This window comes from Schistocerca piceifrons, chromosome 6, assembly GCF_021461385.2.
Source record: "Schistocerca piceifrons isolate TAMUIC-IGC-003096 chromosome 6, iqSchPice1.1, whole genome shotgun sequence".
NCBI lineage: Eukaryota > Metazoa > Arthropoda > Insecta > Orthoptera > Acrididae > Schistocerca > Schistocerca piceifrons.
Genome location: NC_060143.1, coordinates 91193393 through 91213035, shown reverse-complemented (window position 1 = coordinate 91213035; position 19643 = coordinate 91193393). Strand labels below are relative to the sequence as shown.

General features: G+C 44.3%; 1 protein-coding gene and 1 non-coding gene across 3 annotated transcripts in view; one reads left to right on the top strand and one right to left on the bottom strand.

Annotated features, from left to right (window-relative positions):
- The window catches only part of LOC124802607 (pancreatic triacylglycerol lipase-like), a 237942-nt gene that overhangs the window by 195972 nt on the left and 22327 nt on the right, over positions 1 to 19643 (top strand). For both annotated transcript variants that reach the window (XM_047263490.1, XM_047263489.1), the window contains exon 6: positions 13217 to 13402. In XM_047263490.1, coding sequence (XP_047119446.1) covers positions 13217 to 13402 — 186 coding nt within the window. The remainder of the gene's footprint in view (positions 1 to 13216; positions 13403 to 19643) is intronic.
- Positions 9505 to 9579, bottom strand: Trnas-cga. The gene has a single exon. It is a non-coding gene; the product is annotated as a tRNA-Ser (tRNA).

Sequence of the window (19643 nt, the reverse complement as noted above, 5' to 3'; positions counted from 1 at the left end):
TGTTGTTGTTGTGGTTCCATCTTCCTTGGGTTGTCGAATCCTTACTCGTCGCCACTGTTGTATTCTCCAACAGTTTATTGAACGTAACTTCTTCTACAATACAATAGCTGGCTGTACAATAGATGTAGGTGTCCGTCGATCTAGCCGGAGATGTGGTTCCTCTCGGTCGGCTGGTACTTCGATCGGCGGTGTAGTACAGCGGCTTCGGTGATACTTCTTGGAGACTCTGCTATAGCGGTTGCCATTAGCAGAGGACGAAGACTAGTCTGCCTTCGACCGGCCGGGCCTATATAGTGAGCTGGAGCCAATAGAAACCCGGCGTAGGAATCCGTGGCCGGATATGTCGCGGCGACCTCTGCGAGGAAAGGTTCCTATTAATCGACTGGAATCTTCGGCGTGTTTACCTGATGTCTTCGCCTGTTTGGCTGATGGTTTGCTTCCCTCATAGCGTGGCAGTTATGCGGTGCTGCCTGCCATTTAGGGGAACCCTATGGCAGACAGTACAGATATCAACTGTTTTTTTTTTTTTTTTAAATAGGAACCTCAATTTTTAATTACTTATTCGTGTAGTACGTAAAGAAATATGAATGCTTTAGTTGGACCACTTTTTTTCGCTTTGTGATAGATGGCCCTGTAATAGTCACAAACTTCGTGGTATCACGTAACATTCCGCCAGTGCGGACGGTATACATTACCCGTGTTAAAATGGACCATTTACCAATTGCGGAAAAGGCAAATATCGTGTTGATGTATGGCTATTGTGATCAAAATGCCCAACGGGCGTGTGCTGTGTATGATCTTCGGTATCTTGGACGACATCATCCAAGTGTCCGGACCGTTCGCCGGATAGCTACGTTATTTAAGGAAACAGGAAGTGTTCAGCCACATGTGAAACGTCAACCACGATCTGCAACAAATGATGATGCACAAGTAGGCGTTTTAGCTGCTGTCGCGCCTAATCCGCACGTCAGTAGCAGACAAATTGCGCGAGAATCGGGAATCTCAAAAACGTCGGTGTTGAGAATGCTACATCAACATCGATTGCACCCTTACCATATTTCCATGCATCAGGAATTGCATGGCGACGACTTTGAACGTCGTGTACAGTTCTGCCACTGGACACAAGAGAAATTATGGGACGATGACAGATTTTTTGCACGCGTTCTATTTAGCGACGAAGCCTCATTCACCTACAGCGGTAACGTAAACCGGCATAAAATGCACTCTTCACTTAAAACTTCCGGGCTGATAGGCCGTGGTCGAAGTATAAAACTCTCCCCTGACGTTTCGTCTCCGAATGCGGGAGACATCCTCGGAGGTAAAGCGGCGAACTGCGAAGAGAACTCGAGGAAGCGCTGATTATATAGGCAGTACAGAGGGCGCCACTGTCGATCACGTGGCGTCGGCTATGAGATTGTCTCTGGTAATGCCAACATTCTCGATTGAAAGTAATCGATCGTCACGCTTGCGGTGCAACGCTGACATCCAAATTTTATCCAGTTTAACACCTTCGTCTTTCCTGTTTAAATTATTACGATGTTTATCAATCTCGATAGCCTCTCTATACAAGCGTGCATAATAATGCGAGGTTTTTGATATGACGCTCGTCTCGCTGAACTTTATTTCATGATCACCTTCCTGGTAAACATGTTCCGCTACGGACGATTTATCCGTGTGACCCAGGCGGCAATTCCTCTTATGTTCAACAAGACGGGTGTTCACACTTCTCTTTGTGGTACCGATGTAAACCTGTCCACAACTTCAAGGAATTTTATATACTCCCGGTGTAGCCAAAGGGTGTCGTGCATCTTTTGCCGACCTTAAAAATTCTTTTATTTTTCTGGTGGGTCTGAAAATAGTTTCCACCCCATACTTGCCTAAAACTTTCCCAATGCGGTCTGTGACCTTACTAATGAACGGAAGAAAAACTTTGCCCTTGGACGACTGTTGTTCGTCGTTACTCCTGATTCTCTGCCTAGAGCGAAGTGCTCGATCTATATCCTTGCTAGAAAAGCCATTCTTCACGAAAGTTGACCGTAGATGTTCAATCTCATCTTTTAAATAAACAGGTTCACAAAGTTTGTACGCCCTGTCCACCAAAGTTTTCATTACACCTCTTTTTTGTCTAGGGTGGTGGTTTGATTCTTTGTGTAGATAACGATCAGTATGTGTGGGCTTTCTATGCACCTTATGGCCCAACGTTCCGTCCCGTCGTTTAATCACAGACACATCCAGGAAGTTCAATAACCCATCCCTTTCCGTCTCCATAGTGAATTGGATTTTCGGATTAATGCTGTTTAAATGTGTCAGGAAGGCATCCAACTCCTTTGCTCCGTGTGTCCATACTACGAACGTGTCATCGACATAGCGATACCATCTGGCTGGTCTCTTACTGGCAGTCTGCAACGCCCGTTGCTCAAAAGTCTCCATCAATAGGTTAGCCACAACAGGACTGGGTGGACTGCCCATAGCTACCCCGTCAAGCTGTTCATAAAAGTTATTATTGTATTGAAAATAGGTTGTGGTGAGGCAGTGTCGGAATAATGCCACAATATCTGTGTCACCAGAAGGTCTAATATGTTATCGCCACGAGTCGGTTCTCTGTTTAACTGCTCAAGGTAGTTTTCAGATAAAGCACTTAAAAAAATTTCACTGGATTCTTTGTCCCTGCCACCCGTTATGAACGTTTGAGTCACCCAGTCTATAACCGGCAAATTAAAATCTCCACCCAGAACAATAACATGGTGGGGAAATCTACTCGAAATATTTTCCACATTATCCTTCAGGTGCTCAGCCACATCAGCTGCTGAGCCAGGGGGCCTAAGAGGCATCCAATTACCATGTCTGAGCCTGCTTTAACCGTGACCTTCACCCAAATCATTTCACATTTCGGATCTCCGTCAATTTCCTTCGATAATATTGCACTTCTTATCGCTATAAACACGCCTTCCCCTTCACTGTCCAGCCTGTCTCTGCAGTATACATTCCAATCTGAGTTTAGGATTTCATTACTGTTTACGTCTGGTTTCAGCCAACTTTCTGTCCCTAGTACTACGTATATGGGCGTTGTGACCGTTTATTAATGAGAGCAGTTCTAGGACCTTTCTATAGACGCTCCTGCAGTTTACTATTAGCACATTAATATTGTTATTCCCTGTTGCATTTTGCCTACCCTACCTTGCCGCGTTTTAGGAGGCGTCTTGTCGGGCCTAGGGAGGGAATTCTCTAACCTAAAAAACCCCCATGTGCACTCCACACGTACTCCGCTACCCTTGTAGCCGCTTCCGGCGTATAGTGCACGCCTGACCTATTCAGAGGGACCCTACATTTCTCCACCCGATAGCGGAGGTCGAGAAATTTGCACTCCAGATCTCCGCAGAATCGTCTGAGCCTCTGGTTTAAGCCTTCCACCCGGCTCCAAACCAGAGGACCGCGATCGATTCTGGGAACGATACTACAAATAGTTAGCTCTGATTCCAACCCTGCGAGCGAGGCTTTCCGCCTTCACCAATTCCGCCAACCGCCTGTACGAACTGAGGATGACCTCTGAACCCAGACGGCAGGAGTCATTGGCGCCGACATGAGCAACAATTTGCAGTCGGGTGCACCCAGTGCTCTCTATCGCCGCCGGCAGGGCCTCCTCCACATCTCGGATGAAACCCCCAGGCAAGCAGACAGAGTGAACACTGGCCTTCTTCCCCGACCTTTCCGCTATTTCCCTAAGGGACTCCATCACCCGCCTAACGCTGGAGCTCCCAATTCTTGTGATCAGGAAGCTTACACCACTGCCTCCCCACCCCTTGCTGAACAAATACTGGGGTAAAAATTTGTTCCTCCACGAAGACTTGAACTGGCTGCTTAGAAGTTGAGTTCCGCAGCACGGATGTGCGCTGCCGACTTCGTCTACTTCTTTTTTTTTGTAATACATTTATCACACTTTTTGCTATTTGCACACATATATCATATTTTTTAACTGGGGCACAAAAAGAAGTAGAAATTCGGGCCATTTTATGTATTACACAAAATACAAATGAACATATTCTTATTGCAGAAGGAGCTTCAGCTGAATAGTGTAAATATTTTTTCATAAAGTGAAACACTTTCATCGATAATACCAAAAGGCATTTGTATTCAATGCCTTGCAGCATTTCCACTTGTGCACTAACATGCACCCTTGCTGACGGGGTCAGTCATTCACCACGGTATTTTCTTTTAACACAACACACACTCAATTTTTTCTCTTTGCCATTAATATTGTAAAAGTATAAAAACATATAATACAGTTCTCATAAAAAACTATAGGGCAAGTCCGGAGGAAAAGTACACTACTGGCCATTAAACTTGCTACACCAAGAAGAAATGCAGATGATAAACGGATATTCATTGGACAAATATACTAGAACTGACATGTGATTACATTTTCACGCAATTTGGGTGCAGGATCTATGATCCTGAGAAATCAGTACCCAGAACACCCACCTCTGGCCGTAATAACGACCTTGATACGCCTGGGCATTGAGTCAGACAGAGTTTGGATGGCGTGTACAGGTACAGCTGCCCATGCAGCTTTAACACGATACCACAGTTCATCAAGAGTAGTGACTGGCGTATTGTGACGAGCCAGTTGCTCGGCCACCATTCACCAGAAGTTTTCAATTGGTGAGAGATCTGGAGAATGTGCTGGCCAGGGTAGCAGTCGTACATTTTCTGTATCCAGAAAGGCCCATACAGGACCTCCAACATGTGGTCTTGCATTATCCTGCTGAAATGTAGGTTTTCGCACGGATCGAATGAAGCGTAGAGCCACGGGTCGTAACACATCTGAAATGTAACGTCAACTGTTTAAAGTGCCGTCAATGCGAACAAGAGGTGACCGAGACGTGTAACCAATGGCACCTCGTCCCATCACGCCGGCTGATACGCCTGTATGGCGATGACGAATACACGCTTCCGATGTGCGTTCACCACGATGTCGCCAAACGCGGGTGCGACCATCAAGATGCTGTAAACAGAACCTGGATTCATCCGAAAAAATGATGTTTTGCCATTCGTGCACCCAGTACACCATGGTTGTTGTCTTGCAAACGTCCCCATCTGTTGATTCTGGGATCGAGACGTGGCTGCACGATCCGTTACAGTCATGCGGATAAGATGCCTGTCATCTCGACTGCTAGTGATACGAGGCCGTTGGGATCAAGCACGGCGGTCCGTGTTACCCTCCCGAACTCACCGATTCCATATTCTGTTAACAGTCATTGGATCTCGACCAGCGCGAGCAACAATGTCGCGATACGATAAACCGCAATCGCGATAGGCTACAATCCGACCTTCATCAAAGTCGGAAACGTGATGATGGTGCGCATTTCTCCTCCTTACACGAGGCATCACAACAACGTTTCACAGGCAACGCCGGTCAACTGCTGTTTGTGTATGAGAAATCGGTTTGAAACTTTCCTCATGTCAGCACGTTGTAGGTGTCGCCACCGGCGCCAACCTTGTGTGAATGCTCTGAAAAGCTAATCATTTGCATATCACAGCATCTTCTTCCTGTCGGTTAAATTTAGCGTCTGTAACACCTCAACTTCGCGATGTAGCAATTTTAATGGCCAGTAGTGTACAAGCTTTGAGGGGTGATATTGTTGGTGATACTGAACAAAAAACTTAAAATGAACATATGCCCTTTTATTTACCGTAGCCACATACAGCTGTTCGAAAATCACAGGCGTCAGTCGCATGTCCTACACCAGAACTCACACGCGAATACAACTGAAGCGACATTAGACCACATTTCAATGCACTCGTCACAAAGGAGGAGTTTCTTGTTCGTATTTTACAAGCGTGTGTTCAAGTAAAGGATCGTACGATGAGCTCAAATCAGCAACACAGCAACTGTTTACAAGAGTTGAAAAATGCAGTGCAGGTATCGGTGGACGTTTTGAACATATGTTGTGAGAAAATGCGTATAATTAAACACATCATTAGATCACAGTCTTTCATTTACAATCATCTGCATATGTTCTGTTACCCATTGTTTTCATTAGTTACCTCGGAAGCTGGTACGAACAGGTCACATGTGCAAATCACGTTTTGTTTACAAAATCACTATTGCTATCACCCCTCTAAACATGTACCTTTCCACCTGACTCACACTGTAGATGGTAGCAGTTTATCGGATAACGTTTCTCCTGAGTCTTTTGACCAATTGGCACTACATGGAATGGCGTCTAGCCTTTCGTTTTAAATCCTGCTCTTGATCACAATGTCTGTACCCGTCCACTGAAACTGTTTGCCGGCAGCTGTGACTGAGCGGTAGGCGCTTCAGTCCGGAACCGCGCTGCTGCTATGGTCGCAGGTTCGAATCCTGCCTCGGGCATGGATGTGTGTGATGTCCTTAGGTTAGTTAGGTTTAAGTAGTTCTAAGTCGAGGGGACTGATGACCTCAGATGTTAAGTCCCATAGTGCTCAGAGCCATTTGAACGATTTTGAACCTGAAACTGTTCAAGTTTACTAGCAGTGGCTTAGGGCAGCTTTTCCAAACTTGTTCTCTGAAGTACGAGGCCGTGCTGAAAAGTAATGCGAATTTTTTATGTGAAAACACTCACAGCTTATTAAATAAAACAGACGTTATTAACATTTTACATTTTTGTTCTTTAAGTCTACATAATTATTTCTCAACATTGTCACCCTGGCGGCGATCATATTTCTCCCAACGGGAGATCGGTTTGTTGATACCGTCACTGGTTGATTGGTTGATTTGGGGGAGGAACCAAACAGCGAGGTCATCGGTCCCATCGGATTAGGGAAGGAAGTCGGCTGTGCCCTTTCAAAGGAAACATCCCGGCATTTACCTGAAGCGATTTGGGGAAATCACGGAAAACGTAAATCAAGATGGCCGCACGCGGGTTTGAAACGTCGTCCTCCCAAATGCGAGTCTAGTGTGCTAACCACACCGTCCCTGTAGAGTGTTTGACTGTATTGATGGAGCAGCAGCTTCACCTCTGCTTGCACCGTTGTATCACTATCAAAGTGATATCCTGGAAGGTATTCTCTAAGTTTTGGTAACATTAAAATCGGACAGGGTTAAGTCGGGATGGTATGAAGGATGATCGACGAGAGTGAACCCAAGGCGTCGGGTCGTTACAAATGCCACAGTGTCCTTGTGTGGCCTAGCATCGTCATGACGAAGGTGAGGGGGCTGTTTGTGTAGACGAACTCCTCAAATTCGAAACTCGATTACAGCACGCTGTTCGTCATCTGCCGACGCAGCTACATTAAACATCGCCTTTTTACACTCTACAATTCGGAGCCTTCTAACGACAGAGGGCTGCAAATATGTAGACATGAAAAATAAAGATGCATACTGTTAATAACGCTTGTTTTATCAAAAAAGGTTTAAGAGTTTTCACATAAAAAAATTCGGTGGCGTTACTTTTCAGCACGCCCTCGTATTTATAATCATCGTGAAACGCTTGAAGCCCAGTCCTTTGGAATCCTGAACAGTTCTTCCAGATAGACTTTGTAAGTGCATCCAATCTCAGTACACGTTTCTTTGCAATGGAACCAATAACTGCTTAACAATATCTTCAGTCTCGATGCGTTGTAGGATCCTGTTAAGTACACGCGGATTTCCACGAAAATCAAGATACAGGACGTCCCACTACTTCTGATAGCTGGCAGGCAGTACCTTCGATAATGTAGCACCTTTAAGTGCAACCTATGGAGGCGGGTTTTGTTCCACAATGTGTAGTGTTGTCATATATGTGTAGTTTGATTTTTTCTTTTCTCTTTGTAAATTAAAGTTAGGAGACCTTGTGTTTTATTTGTGACTGTCTTGCTTCCATCATCAAGAGATATAATTTCTCTCCGTGTCTTCAAGAGTGGTTGAAAAGTCACCGATGGATACATGAACGGTATTGATTAAAATATGTAACCCTAACGAGCTCGCATGTTAACTAAGATGGGAGTTCAATAAGTAATGCAAAACAACCTTTTTATCTAAAAGCATGTTGACTTCATTCAGGATCCGAATTCACCATATTATTCCCACTCTTTTGGCTACAAAGCCCTGTTTTTCAACACAATCTCCGTTTAACGCGACGGCCTTACGCCACCTTAGTGGGAGAGCCTGTATGCCCGCAAGTTACCTGAGATGTTGTATTTTCACACCGCCACATCTCGTCACATACAACACTGATCTGAGCAATGAAAGAGGCCAAGAGCCATTTATTTGTCAATGTATAATAAATAACTACGCATTGTAATGATGTATTTTGACGATTTACAAGGAGAAATGAATCCAGCGCCACTGACGCGCTTGACAAACTATAGACAAATTCAACGCGCATGTAAAAACATCGATGTTAAACACAGACTCTGAAGACGTTTGAAAATTACAAAAAAACATGCGCGCAACCCATCGTCCACTGCCGGACAATATCACTCTCTTTTTATCTCCTGTATAATACGGAGGCACCATTACATAGACGTCATTATAAGATTTGTAATTTCTTCTAATCTATTGATAAATACTGTTATTTTGTTGCGTGTGAGACTAGTATGTGTGAAAAACACAGAGTGGTTAATGAATGGACATTTCTACGTGATTTCTAAACTTTTCAAACCGCTCAAGCTCTGTCATTGTTATTGACGTAAGTGTTAACATGTTAAATGTACGTCCAAGTTCGTAATTACTGTATCAAATTCTCTAAATTTGTGTTTGCTTAATCATTTACTTTCTATCTGCCAAGTTTTTTTACAAAGCCAACCGTGTCCGACGTGTCATTGTGCGAACAGAACAGCCGAGGCCGACGTTAACATACTACTTTATCCCCCCCCCCCTTGTAATATTCGTCAATCTCAGTTTTAAACTGGCCCTTAGGTACATTTTCAGTGCGAGTGACGTCCGGGAATTTCTTAGCAAACTTCTCTATTCGCATATCGCTCGCACAAAGCCTTACTGTTCCACAATGGTACGCGGCACTTTCTAGACGGGAAAGGGAGCCACGCAAATATACGTTGCTTCCCCTTCTCAATCTGATGCTTAAATAATAATAGTAATAATATTTCCTTACATCAGATACCGCTCTACTGGTCAACGTCGAAGCCAATTTCTGGCTGTACCAGTAACCTATCCATTACAATGACATTTTCACTCTATAGCGTAGTGTGCGCTGATGTGAAACTTCCTGGCAGATTAAAACTGTGTGCCGGAACGAGACTTGAACTCGGGACCTTTGCCTTTCGCCGGCTAGTGCTCTACCAACCGAGCTACCCAAGCACGACTCACGCCCCGTCCTCACAGCTTTACTTCTGCCAGTACCTCGTCTCCTACCTTCCAAACTTTACAGAAGCTCTCCTGCGAACCTTGCAGAACTAACACTCCTGAAAGAAAGGATATTGCGGAGACATGGCTTAGCCACAGCCTGGGGGATGTTTCTAGAATGAAATTTTCACTCTACAGCGGAGTGTGCGCTGATATGAAACTTACTGGCAGATTAAAACTGTGTGCCGGGCCGAGACTCGAACTCGGGACCTTTGCCTTTCGCGGGCAAGTGCTCTACCAACTGAGCTACCCAAGCACGACTCACGCCCCGTCCTCACAGCTTTACTTCTGCCAGGAGAGCTTCTGTAAAGTTTGGAAGGTAGGAGACGAGGTACTGGCTGAAGTAAAGCTGTGAGGACGGGGCGTGAGTCGTGCTTGGGTAGCTCAGTTGGTAGAGCACTTACCCGCGAAAGGCAAAGGTCCCGAGTTCGAGTCTCGGTCCGGCACACAGTTTTAATCTGCCAGAAAGTTTCAACCTATCCATTGTCCACGTAATGCTTCCCACGGAATACATCATTCAATATGTCAAACGTGGATGAGGAAGAACAGTCCAACGAAGCTTCGTGAGCTTCTCTCCATGCGTTGTCATGGAGAAGGAGTTCTTTTGCATTTTTGTGGAAACAAACATGCTGAAGTCGTTTCTTCAATTTCCTGAGGGTAGCACAGTACACTTGAGAGTTAATCGTAGCCGCAAGAGGAAGGACATCAAAGAGAAGAGGTATATCAGAGTCCCACCGTCGCCATGACTTCACCGGTTGAGGGCGCGCCTTCTTTTCGGAGGAGAGGTGGTGTGGTGTCAGTCCGTGGATTGCCGTTTTGCTTCCGGTTTGGAGTAACGAACTCATGTTTCGTCATCTGTGACGATTTTTGACAAACAATTGTCACAATCAGCTTCGTAACACGCAAACAGTTCCGGAAAGTTGGTCCTTCGTTGCTCTTTATGGGCTTCTGTTAGGCAACGACAAACCGAGCGACTACACACATTTCAGTACACCAACTGGTGGACCAGGTTGTCAGCATTACCGCCAGAGACGTCCAGTTGTGCAGACAGGTGTTTGACTGTGATTCCTCGATCACCTCGAGCGAGAATGTCCACACGTTCTGCCAGGAGAGACAGCTGTGTGCAGCCTTCTGGCATGAGGGATTTCGGACAGGTTCGCGCTACCTTGTTTCGATGATGACAGACGCGTCGCCCAATGGCTCACCGTGCTTTCGTTCTCTGCCAGATCTCCGTAGACATTTTGCAAGCTCCTATGAATATCTGCAACGCTCTGGTTTTCCATCAAAGTAGCTCAATGACAGCTCTCTGCTTGGAATGCACCTCTGTTACTGACGCCATTTTACAGTCTGTGTACAACGGTGCCGCCTGTCGGAACTTCATGAAACTATAGGGGACGAAGAGGGAATATTTCAAGGTGTAACACCATTATCGATTATGAGTAGTTAATATAATGAAATTAAGTATATGTAACTATGTAGTGTTTATTCTGTATGAGTTAAGATCTTTGAATTGTTGGAGGGAAATGGAACTTTATGATGTATAATTTGTTTAACTTAACAGTGTGCTTAAATAATGACTTTATTAAATATGTATGTTTGTAAGAACAAAATTGTATGTAAAGAACTAGTTCATACTTAGGGAGTTGTTTTGTAAGGAAAGAAAAGGCGTAGGGAAACCCCTCCATTATGGAAGGAGCTTGGCGCGCAAGAAAAGGTGTAAGTGGCGGTCTGCTGATTCCAACTGTAAAATGGTGCTCTCGCATTTGGAATTGGTCTAAAAATGATTGAGTCACCGCCAAGAAGAAATGAAATAGAGCATTAAACCGCCAGAGAAGAGACCAGATAGCTGCCGCGTGCTTGCCTCCACTATTGCGCCACTGCTTTAACAACTGTGGAGAACAGATATGTATACCAGTATGAACCAGTGTGCTTGTGTGTGTTTTTGCAATAATAATTCAAGTGCTGCAAAATTTCTGTTTGATCATTGAAATTGTCCACTTCATGGTAGGGTCCTATCCTAAAAGTGCTAAAGACCGAGTATCCTATTTTTGAAGAACTAATAATATGTTTTTAATTTAAATGTATCTAAGTTTTAGTGCTAAAGTTCACAAATGTGGTTAGTTAAAATCACTTGCTCCACAAGTGGTGTTATGAGGCACTTAATTTTGATCCTGTTTAAAATTTAACTTGAACCTGAACTTGTTTCCAAAGCTTAATAAGAATATTGCTAGTGTAAATTCTTTTAAAGTATTGAGAGCTAAATAATCTTAAGTGGGGTTGTAGTTCAGTATTTATGTGATGCAAGTTGTTTCATAAATGTGAACGGAGTTACTTAAAAAGGAAGGGACAATTTAAGGGACCCCATTTTAGCCTTTACTAGAAGGAGAAAAGTCAATTTGAATCTGGTTTTGCTAACGAAATCTGAAACATTAGTACATTGGAGTGAATATGAAATGTGTTATTTCAGCGTCACATTATTGCATTTGTGTGTGTGTGTGTGTGTGTGTGTGTGTGTGTGTGTGTGTTAGTTACATTTGAACTCTTGTCAGGTGCTTTGTAGTCCCGTGTTGTGTTTGGGAACATTTTTTGTGCTGAATTAGTTAAAGGTTAAGGTGATGACTGTAGTTAACAGGGGTAAAGTCTCTTTTACTTTTCTGTGACTGCTAACCTATGCTGTTGATAACTACAGCTACCCACTGTATAATTCGTCTGGTCATTATAGGTGTTCATTGCACTTTACTAAGAAAGAATTAATGAAAGTTCCTTTTGCAATAGTATATATATAAATCCATTGAGAATAATGTTTGCACATACGTCTAATTAGGCTGGCGACCGTTTTTTGTTTCATTTACGTAAATTTTATCTTATTTCATTATTTTCTAAACTTTAGTCTTTCTGCCGCGTGGTCTAAGGCGCCTTGTCACGGTCCGCGCAGGTCCTCCCGTTGCAGGTTCGAGTCCTCCCTCGGACATAGGTGTGTGTCTGGTCCATAGCGTCAGTTAGTTTAAGTAGTGCGTAAGCTTGGGGACCGATGACATGAGCAGTTTGATCCCGAAGCTCTTACCACAAATTAAATTAATTAATTATAGTCTTTCTGATTTCTACTAATTGCCACCCTTACGAAATTCACGTTCGATTCCCTCTGTCGGTTAGGTTAATGCATGGTCAAACTTTTCAAAATTCCTCCCAGAGGGTAACACTTACCGCATGTTAAGGTCATATTTGGCATTTGACATTCCGCGGTTGCATTATACTTGACCTTCCTGTGACAGTGCTAGAAGTTGGGTTAATAGGAAACAGCTAACGCGGTGAGCCAGTAGCGTTGAAATGAAATGTCGTGTGACGAGAGCCCCCCGTCGGGTAGACCGTTCGCCTGGTGCAAGTCTTTCGACATGACGCCACTTCGGCGACTTGCGCGTCGATGGGGATGAAATGATGATGATTAGGACAACTCAACACCCAGTCCCTGAGCGGAGAAAATCTCCGACCCAGCCGGGAATCGAACCCGGGCTCTTTGAATTGACAGTCAGTCGCGCTGACCACTCAGCTACCGGGGGCGGACAGCCAGTAGTGTTATAAACGCCACTCTTAATTTTAGATCCAATAAATGTTACGTAAAAAATTGGGGTCCGCACTAACCTCCACACGCCCCCCCCCCTTCGTAATATTATTGTTATCCATTGTCATATACTCTTGTAATTCTTAGTAATTTTAGTGTCATATGTCATAGTGACCAGTGTTTACTTAATAAACTGACGTAATGGGACCATTACAGCAAAAGTTGAGACTCGGATAAGCCTCCACCGTTTTTCATTCGGTATTTGCTAACGCAACATGCAACTGAGGTGATGTGTATGCGTGACCTTGACGGGGGTCGCTTCGTACGCTGTGCAGGGCTGGACCCGGCGCTGCCGTTCTTCGCGACGCTCAAGTCCTCCTGGAAGCTGGACCCCAGCGACGCCGACTTCGTGGACGCCATCCACACGAACGCCGGCGTCTTCGGCAAGATCGAACCGTCGGGCCACGCAGACTTCTACGTCAACGGCGGCACACATCAGCCCGCATGCCGAGAAGCGCGCAGTGAGTCAGTCCCTCCTCTCTCTTCTAGCCACGCTTGCGTTGTACCTGCAGCCTCTCTCGAGTTCATCCGCTCTGCAGTAACGTATAACACGTCACATATTTTTCTTGTAAAGCTGTTGCTACACCTGCTACACCACATTACCCCTTTTGGCTACAACAAAACTTGATCAGCCATTGGCCGTAGCTGAACAAGGGTCTTAACAGAGGGAGAATGCACATGTCGTAAAACTTCGGAGCAAGTAGCTCATATGTGTCTCTTTCGATTTTATTCGTTTTTTATTTCATGGTTTAAATCACAAGAGAGAAAAAAATAGACATTTCGTCAAGTTAATCAATTGTTTAACGCACCAACAATAGTCGTTCCGTAATAAAGCCTCAAAGCCCACATCCCCTCATACTTCCTTAATGTGTATTTTGTCCTTGCTTAATTGCTCACGAGAATGCAACAGAACGATCGGTTTAAAAAGTTCATTGTGACCATATTAATTCTCTCTTAGCACTTTAGCCGAGCACGATAGTGGATGCTTCTGAAAAAATTGTGCGCGTGCAGTTCAGCTCCGTGCCGTAGATTTTTCGTGAAAACGTCGGGATACAATCGTATCAAGTGTTTCGTATGAATACATAATTTAACTATCAATCTTTAAACACTAGAAGTACCATGTGTATCATTTTTGACCCACGTTGGTTTTACTCCATAATCATAGCAGGACCAAACGCTCCCGCGGCTTTTCATCATGTATGAGGTTGTACAACTCACCAAAATTTCATCCCCCTAGCTCACCTAGAAGTATGAAAAATTTACCTGTTATGCCAGTAGTACCATGTGGGTCATTTTTGACCCATGCGCCTTTTAATGCAATTTGATATCAGTAACATCGGTCTTCAGACACTAAATAGTTTCCGGGCGTGCCTCGACGTTATTCACGAGATGTTAAGAGTATATTGTGATACTTTGAGCCAAAAGGAACGTGAAAAACGAAGTATTTGGGGGTTGGATGATATCAGCGCGGCTCTCCGTTTTCTATGGACTGGCGACGTGCAGACCTACGGAGTGACAATGGAATGCTACAGAATAACATATTGTACATTGGCGAATCCCCCCCGTCCCCTTCTACACTGCTGTCTGGAACGCTGCTAACAGTTCTCTTACACAACAAATGTCCGGCGCGTTGACCTTGGGGGACGTCACGACTGACTTCTTCACCTCCGTGAAACTGGCAGATCGCCTGAAACAAAAAGGAACAAGTTTAGTTGGCGCTCTTCGGAGCTCACTCAAGGAGGTTCTTCCTGCAGCGTGAAGAGGAGACGACACATTCCATGCAACACACAAGTCAGGCGACAATCTTCTCTGAACATACCAATGGAAAAAGAAACAAAATATACGTATCCTGAGTAACATGCATGCTGGATGTAAGATGAATGAGAATAATGAGAAGAAACTTTCAGAAACTGTGAAGTTTTGTAATGAAACTAAGGATAGAATCGATATATACTGTCTGATCAAAAGCATCCGGACACCCCCAAAAACATACGTTTTTCAAATTAGATACATTGTGCTGCCACCTACTGCCAGATACTTCATATCAGCGACCTCAGTAGTCATTAGACATCGTTAGAGAGCAGATTGGAGCGCTCCGCGAAACTCACGGACTTCGAATGTGGTCAGGTGATTGGTTTGGTTTGGTTGGTTTGGTTGTTTGGGGAAGGAGACCAGACAGCGTGGTCATCGGTCTCATCGGATTAGGGAAGGATGGGGAAGGAAGTCGGCCGTGCCCTTTCAGAGGAACCATCCCAGCATTTGCCTGGAGTGATTTAGGGAAATCACGGAAAACCTAAATCAGGATGGCCGGACGCGGGATTGAACCGTCGTCCTCCCGAATGCGAGTCCAGTGTCTAACCACTGCGCCACCTCGCTCGGTCAGGTGATTGGGTGTCACTTGTGTCGTACATCTGCACGCGTGATTTACACACTCCTAAATGTCCCCAGGTCCTCTATTTCCGATGTCATAGTGATGTGGAAACGCAAAGGGACACGTACAGCACAAAATCGTACAGGCCGTCCTCGTCTGCTGACTGACAGAGACCGCTGACAGTTGAAGAGGGTCGTAATGTGTAATAGGCAGACATCTATCAGACCATCACACAGGAATTCCAAACTGCATCCGGATTCACTGCAAGTACTAGGACAGTTACGTGGGAGGTGAGAAAACTTGGATATCATGGTCAAGCGGCTGCCCATAAGCCACACGACACACCAGTAAATACCTAACGACGCCTCTCTTGGTGTAAGGAGCGTAAACATTGGACGATTGAACAGTGGAAAAACGTTGTGTGGAGTGACGAATCACGGTATACAATGTGGCGATCCAATGACAGGGTGTGGGTATGGCGAATGCCCAGTGAACGTCATCTGCCAGCATGTGTAGTTCCAACAGTAAAATTCGGAGGCGGTGGTGTTATGGTGAGGTCGTGCTGATGATATTACTTGCGAGGTGGTAAAGCTGTTCGACTGTAGTGGATTTAAAGAAGCATGTTATGACTCTGCATGTGTGACTGAGAGCTATGCTCACCTGTCTGGCATGTTTTGAAATGTACCAAAAAGGATTTACATGCCCTGCCACAGAATGGCATAGTGCCATTGCAGAGGGTCGTAGAGTTTCAGCCCCACTTTGATCCGGCCAGTTTCTGTAAAAGAATGTTCCTTGTGGAAACCTCTGCCTTGCAGTTCATACGATGCTTCTTGAAAGTAAGAACTGTATCTAGTGTCACTTGTAGGTGTTTTGGGACCTCACAGTGTTCAATTTCAACACCTGACCATACTATCTTTAGTTTGCGACTAGCTTCCCTGTTTCTAAAATGAAAAGCCCACATTGTGCCTTTGTGGGATTTGGCTGAAGTTGGTTTGTGTTGTATTTGGAAAGTTGTTAAGGGCATTCGTGGGGGCCTTCTCCACTGATTCAAAATCTGTGCTCTGCGTGGCTAGAGCGAGGCCATTGGTATAAAAGAAGTTACTGCTGTTGGGTGCTAAGGGTTAGTCATTTACGTAGACATCGGACAGAATTGTAGCCGGCACACTTCCTGCTGGAGAGCGACTTTCTGCATTCTCCACCGGCTGCGGTGATCTTAGAAATCGACGAAGAATCTGCGACTCTTCAAAGGAGTGGTGATGAGCCCAGTTAGGCTAAAATCCTCGGTCAGGTTGTAGACCTTGGCTAGAAATAACTGGTGAGTGACAATATCATACACTGCTGATAAGTCGACAAATATCACTCCTGTCACCTTACGAGCTTCAGATCCATCATCTGTAAACATTTAGCTGCTGTCCGCCATAGCTTTTGCCACGTCAAAATACAGACTGATGAAGTATAAGTAAGAGGTCAATTACAGGAGATAGACGAGTTAAAATCGACCTTAGCAGCAATTTGTAAAGTTGGCATAGTAGCGCAACTGGTCTAAAATACTTTGTATTATTCCGATTATTTCAGCAAAGCAATTACTCAGCTCATCCACCAAGCCCAGAGAACATTCCAGAGCACCCAGGAGAACCCAGAGAGCATTCCAGAATGCCCCAGGGAGCTAAAACACTAAGAAGAATCGCTTCTCGGCTTTTGGCAAGATCAATGTGTAGTAATATGATTGAATTTGTGTATGTTCACATGCTGCTCGAATAAAGCATGGCTGTGTGCTCGGTGCGGCTGCCTCGAGTCGAATGAGCCTGCAGTTGCCTCGGGAGCGGAAGCGCTGATAAGACGTCACGCGCGACTTATCGTGACGTCACTGATCATGCAGTCAAATGAGAGGATGGTTATCACTGTTAGCATTCAACCGCGATTCTTATACATATATTTTAACAACGCGTTTCAAGAGACAATGCTCTCATCATCAGGTTGTAAAGTCTATGTCATGAAATTAAACGGACAAAAAAGACAAAATACCATCACAAATAGTTGGGAACTCCATAGAGTAAAACAGAATTAAAAGTATATTGGACTGTGGGTACTCGTCTTACATTGAAGTTGTTGACACAAATCGATGGCCGTCCCATAGCTACCAAGTATGCTGTCGCACTGTGCCGGCTCGGGAGCTGTTGTGGACTGACGTGCCTAGGTGTTGTGGCGTGGTTACAGCCGTGTGCTTGACGGTAACGCTATGCTATTGGGCGCCTTATTTCCTTATTGCATTGGTCTGCCATCGTTAGCCTCTCGCAACTCCGTCAGTGACATGCTACAAGTTTAAAGTCGCATACCTACCCTAAAATAATTCTAAAAACCCGCTAAAAATCTCATTTCTTTAAAATTATCTTGTGCATTTAGAATATTGCTTTGTTTCTTTTCATGGATAGCTATCTCGAATTCCTCTAGTAAATCAGGTTTCCTCCCTTTCTTTTCTACATGCAATATTTCTACGTTATATTCTATACTATTATTCTACGTTATCTTCTGTACTATTATATGTCACTGACGGAGTTGTGAGAGGCTAACGATGGCAGACCAATGCAGTAAGGAAATAAGGCGCCCAATAGCATAGCGTTACCGTCAAGCACACGGCTGTAACCACGCCACAACACCTAGGCACGTCAGTCCACAGCAGCTCCCGAGCCGGCACAGTGCGACAGCATACTTGGTAGCTATGGGACGGCCATCGATTTGTGTCAACAACTTCAATGTAAGACGAGGACCCACAGTCCAATATACTTTTAATTCTGTTTTACTCTATGGAGTTCCCAACTATTTGTGATGGTATTTTGTCTTTTTTGTCCGTTTAAATTCATGACATAGACTTTACAACCTGATGATGAGAGCATTGTCTCTTGAAACGCGTTGTTAAAATATATGTATAAGAATCGCGGTTGAATGCTAACAGTGATAACCAGTATAACGACAACTTCTACCTCGACTCCATAATGGATTATATTAAAAAGAGAGGATGTTTTTCACTACTTTGTAATTTTCAATTTAATACAGATTTCACTTATGCTCTGGCGAATATTTTTATTGTCTCACTGTGGTTCTAGTAGTGCTCTGTAAGCTCGTCACAGTAACACCTGATTTAATGTTCCAGCTAATCACACATCCACGCTACACCAGTTTATAACTTTACACAGAGCCTATTTATCTATCACGCGCATGCGCCTACGCTTGTACGATGACGTCACAGACAAAACAAATACTGCGCAACAAACACGTAGAGATGTGATCCACCGGTTGTGGCCTCAGCCGCTCTTTTACTCTTTACTAGCCTTCTAATTATTAACAATTTAGTTCTGGCAGAATTTTGTCACACAATAAAGTTCGACTGATGAGCGGATAGACGTTTTCATGATAAAACACGTGTTTGAATCATTTAACTTTCCTCAAATCACGCATCCATAAATGTGATGAAGGACGACAACCGCTATGCTAAGACACTGCACTCAAATACTGCAGGATGGTGATCCAACTCCTTTGTCAACCATCCAGATTTAGGTTGTCCGTGATTTCCCAGAATCCTTACTGTGAGTGCTCCATCTCTAATGATATCACTGTCGACAGGGTACTAAACCCTAATCTCCCTTGTAAGTGTACAGGATTCTGCGACCAGAGCCATTTAATGTAAAAGTTTTCTATATATGGTATGTGCCCACCTGCACATGGAGTCCCTATAAAACTGTTCAATAAAGTCGACTGATACCACACCTGCAACATGCTTATCGTGCAGGGCTTGAAAACTGTTTTTTGCCTCGGACATTTAGGCTACCTTGCAAAGCACACCTATCATGCCTGGCAGCCTACATGTCATAGTGGGATAATTGTTTCTTACTCCTGATATGTAGCCTGCCATCCCAAGCAGGTCGATAAGGCAGGCTGATATATTCCCATTTAAAATGCCTCTTGTGCAGGTAAACATATGTGGCAGGGTCTGAAAACACACTTTTTTGCCTGTATCTCCCTTTGTATTGCAGCTGGGAGGTTGCAAACTCCACAGCACTGATACTCATGAAGCTCGGCATTTGTGTTCCAAATTTATTTGAAATCGATCCAGGGGTTTGAGGGCAGATCCCAGAAATACATACATATGCGCTGCTTTATATATATATATATATATATATATATATATATATATATATATATATATATATATATATATCTGTGTGTGTGTGTGTGGATGGATATGTGTGTGTGTGCTAGTGTATACCCGTCCTTTTTTCCCCCTAAGGTAAGTCTTTCCGCTCCCGGGATTGGAATGACTCCTTACCCTCTCC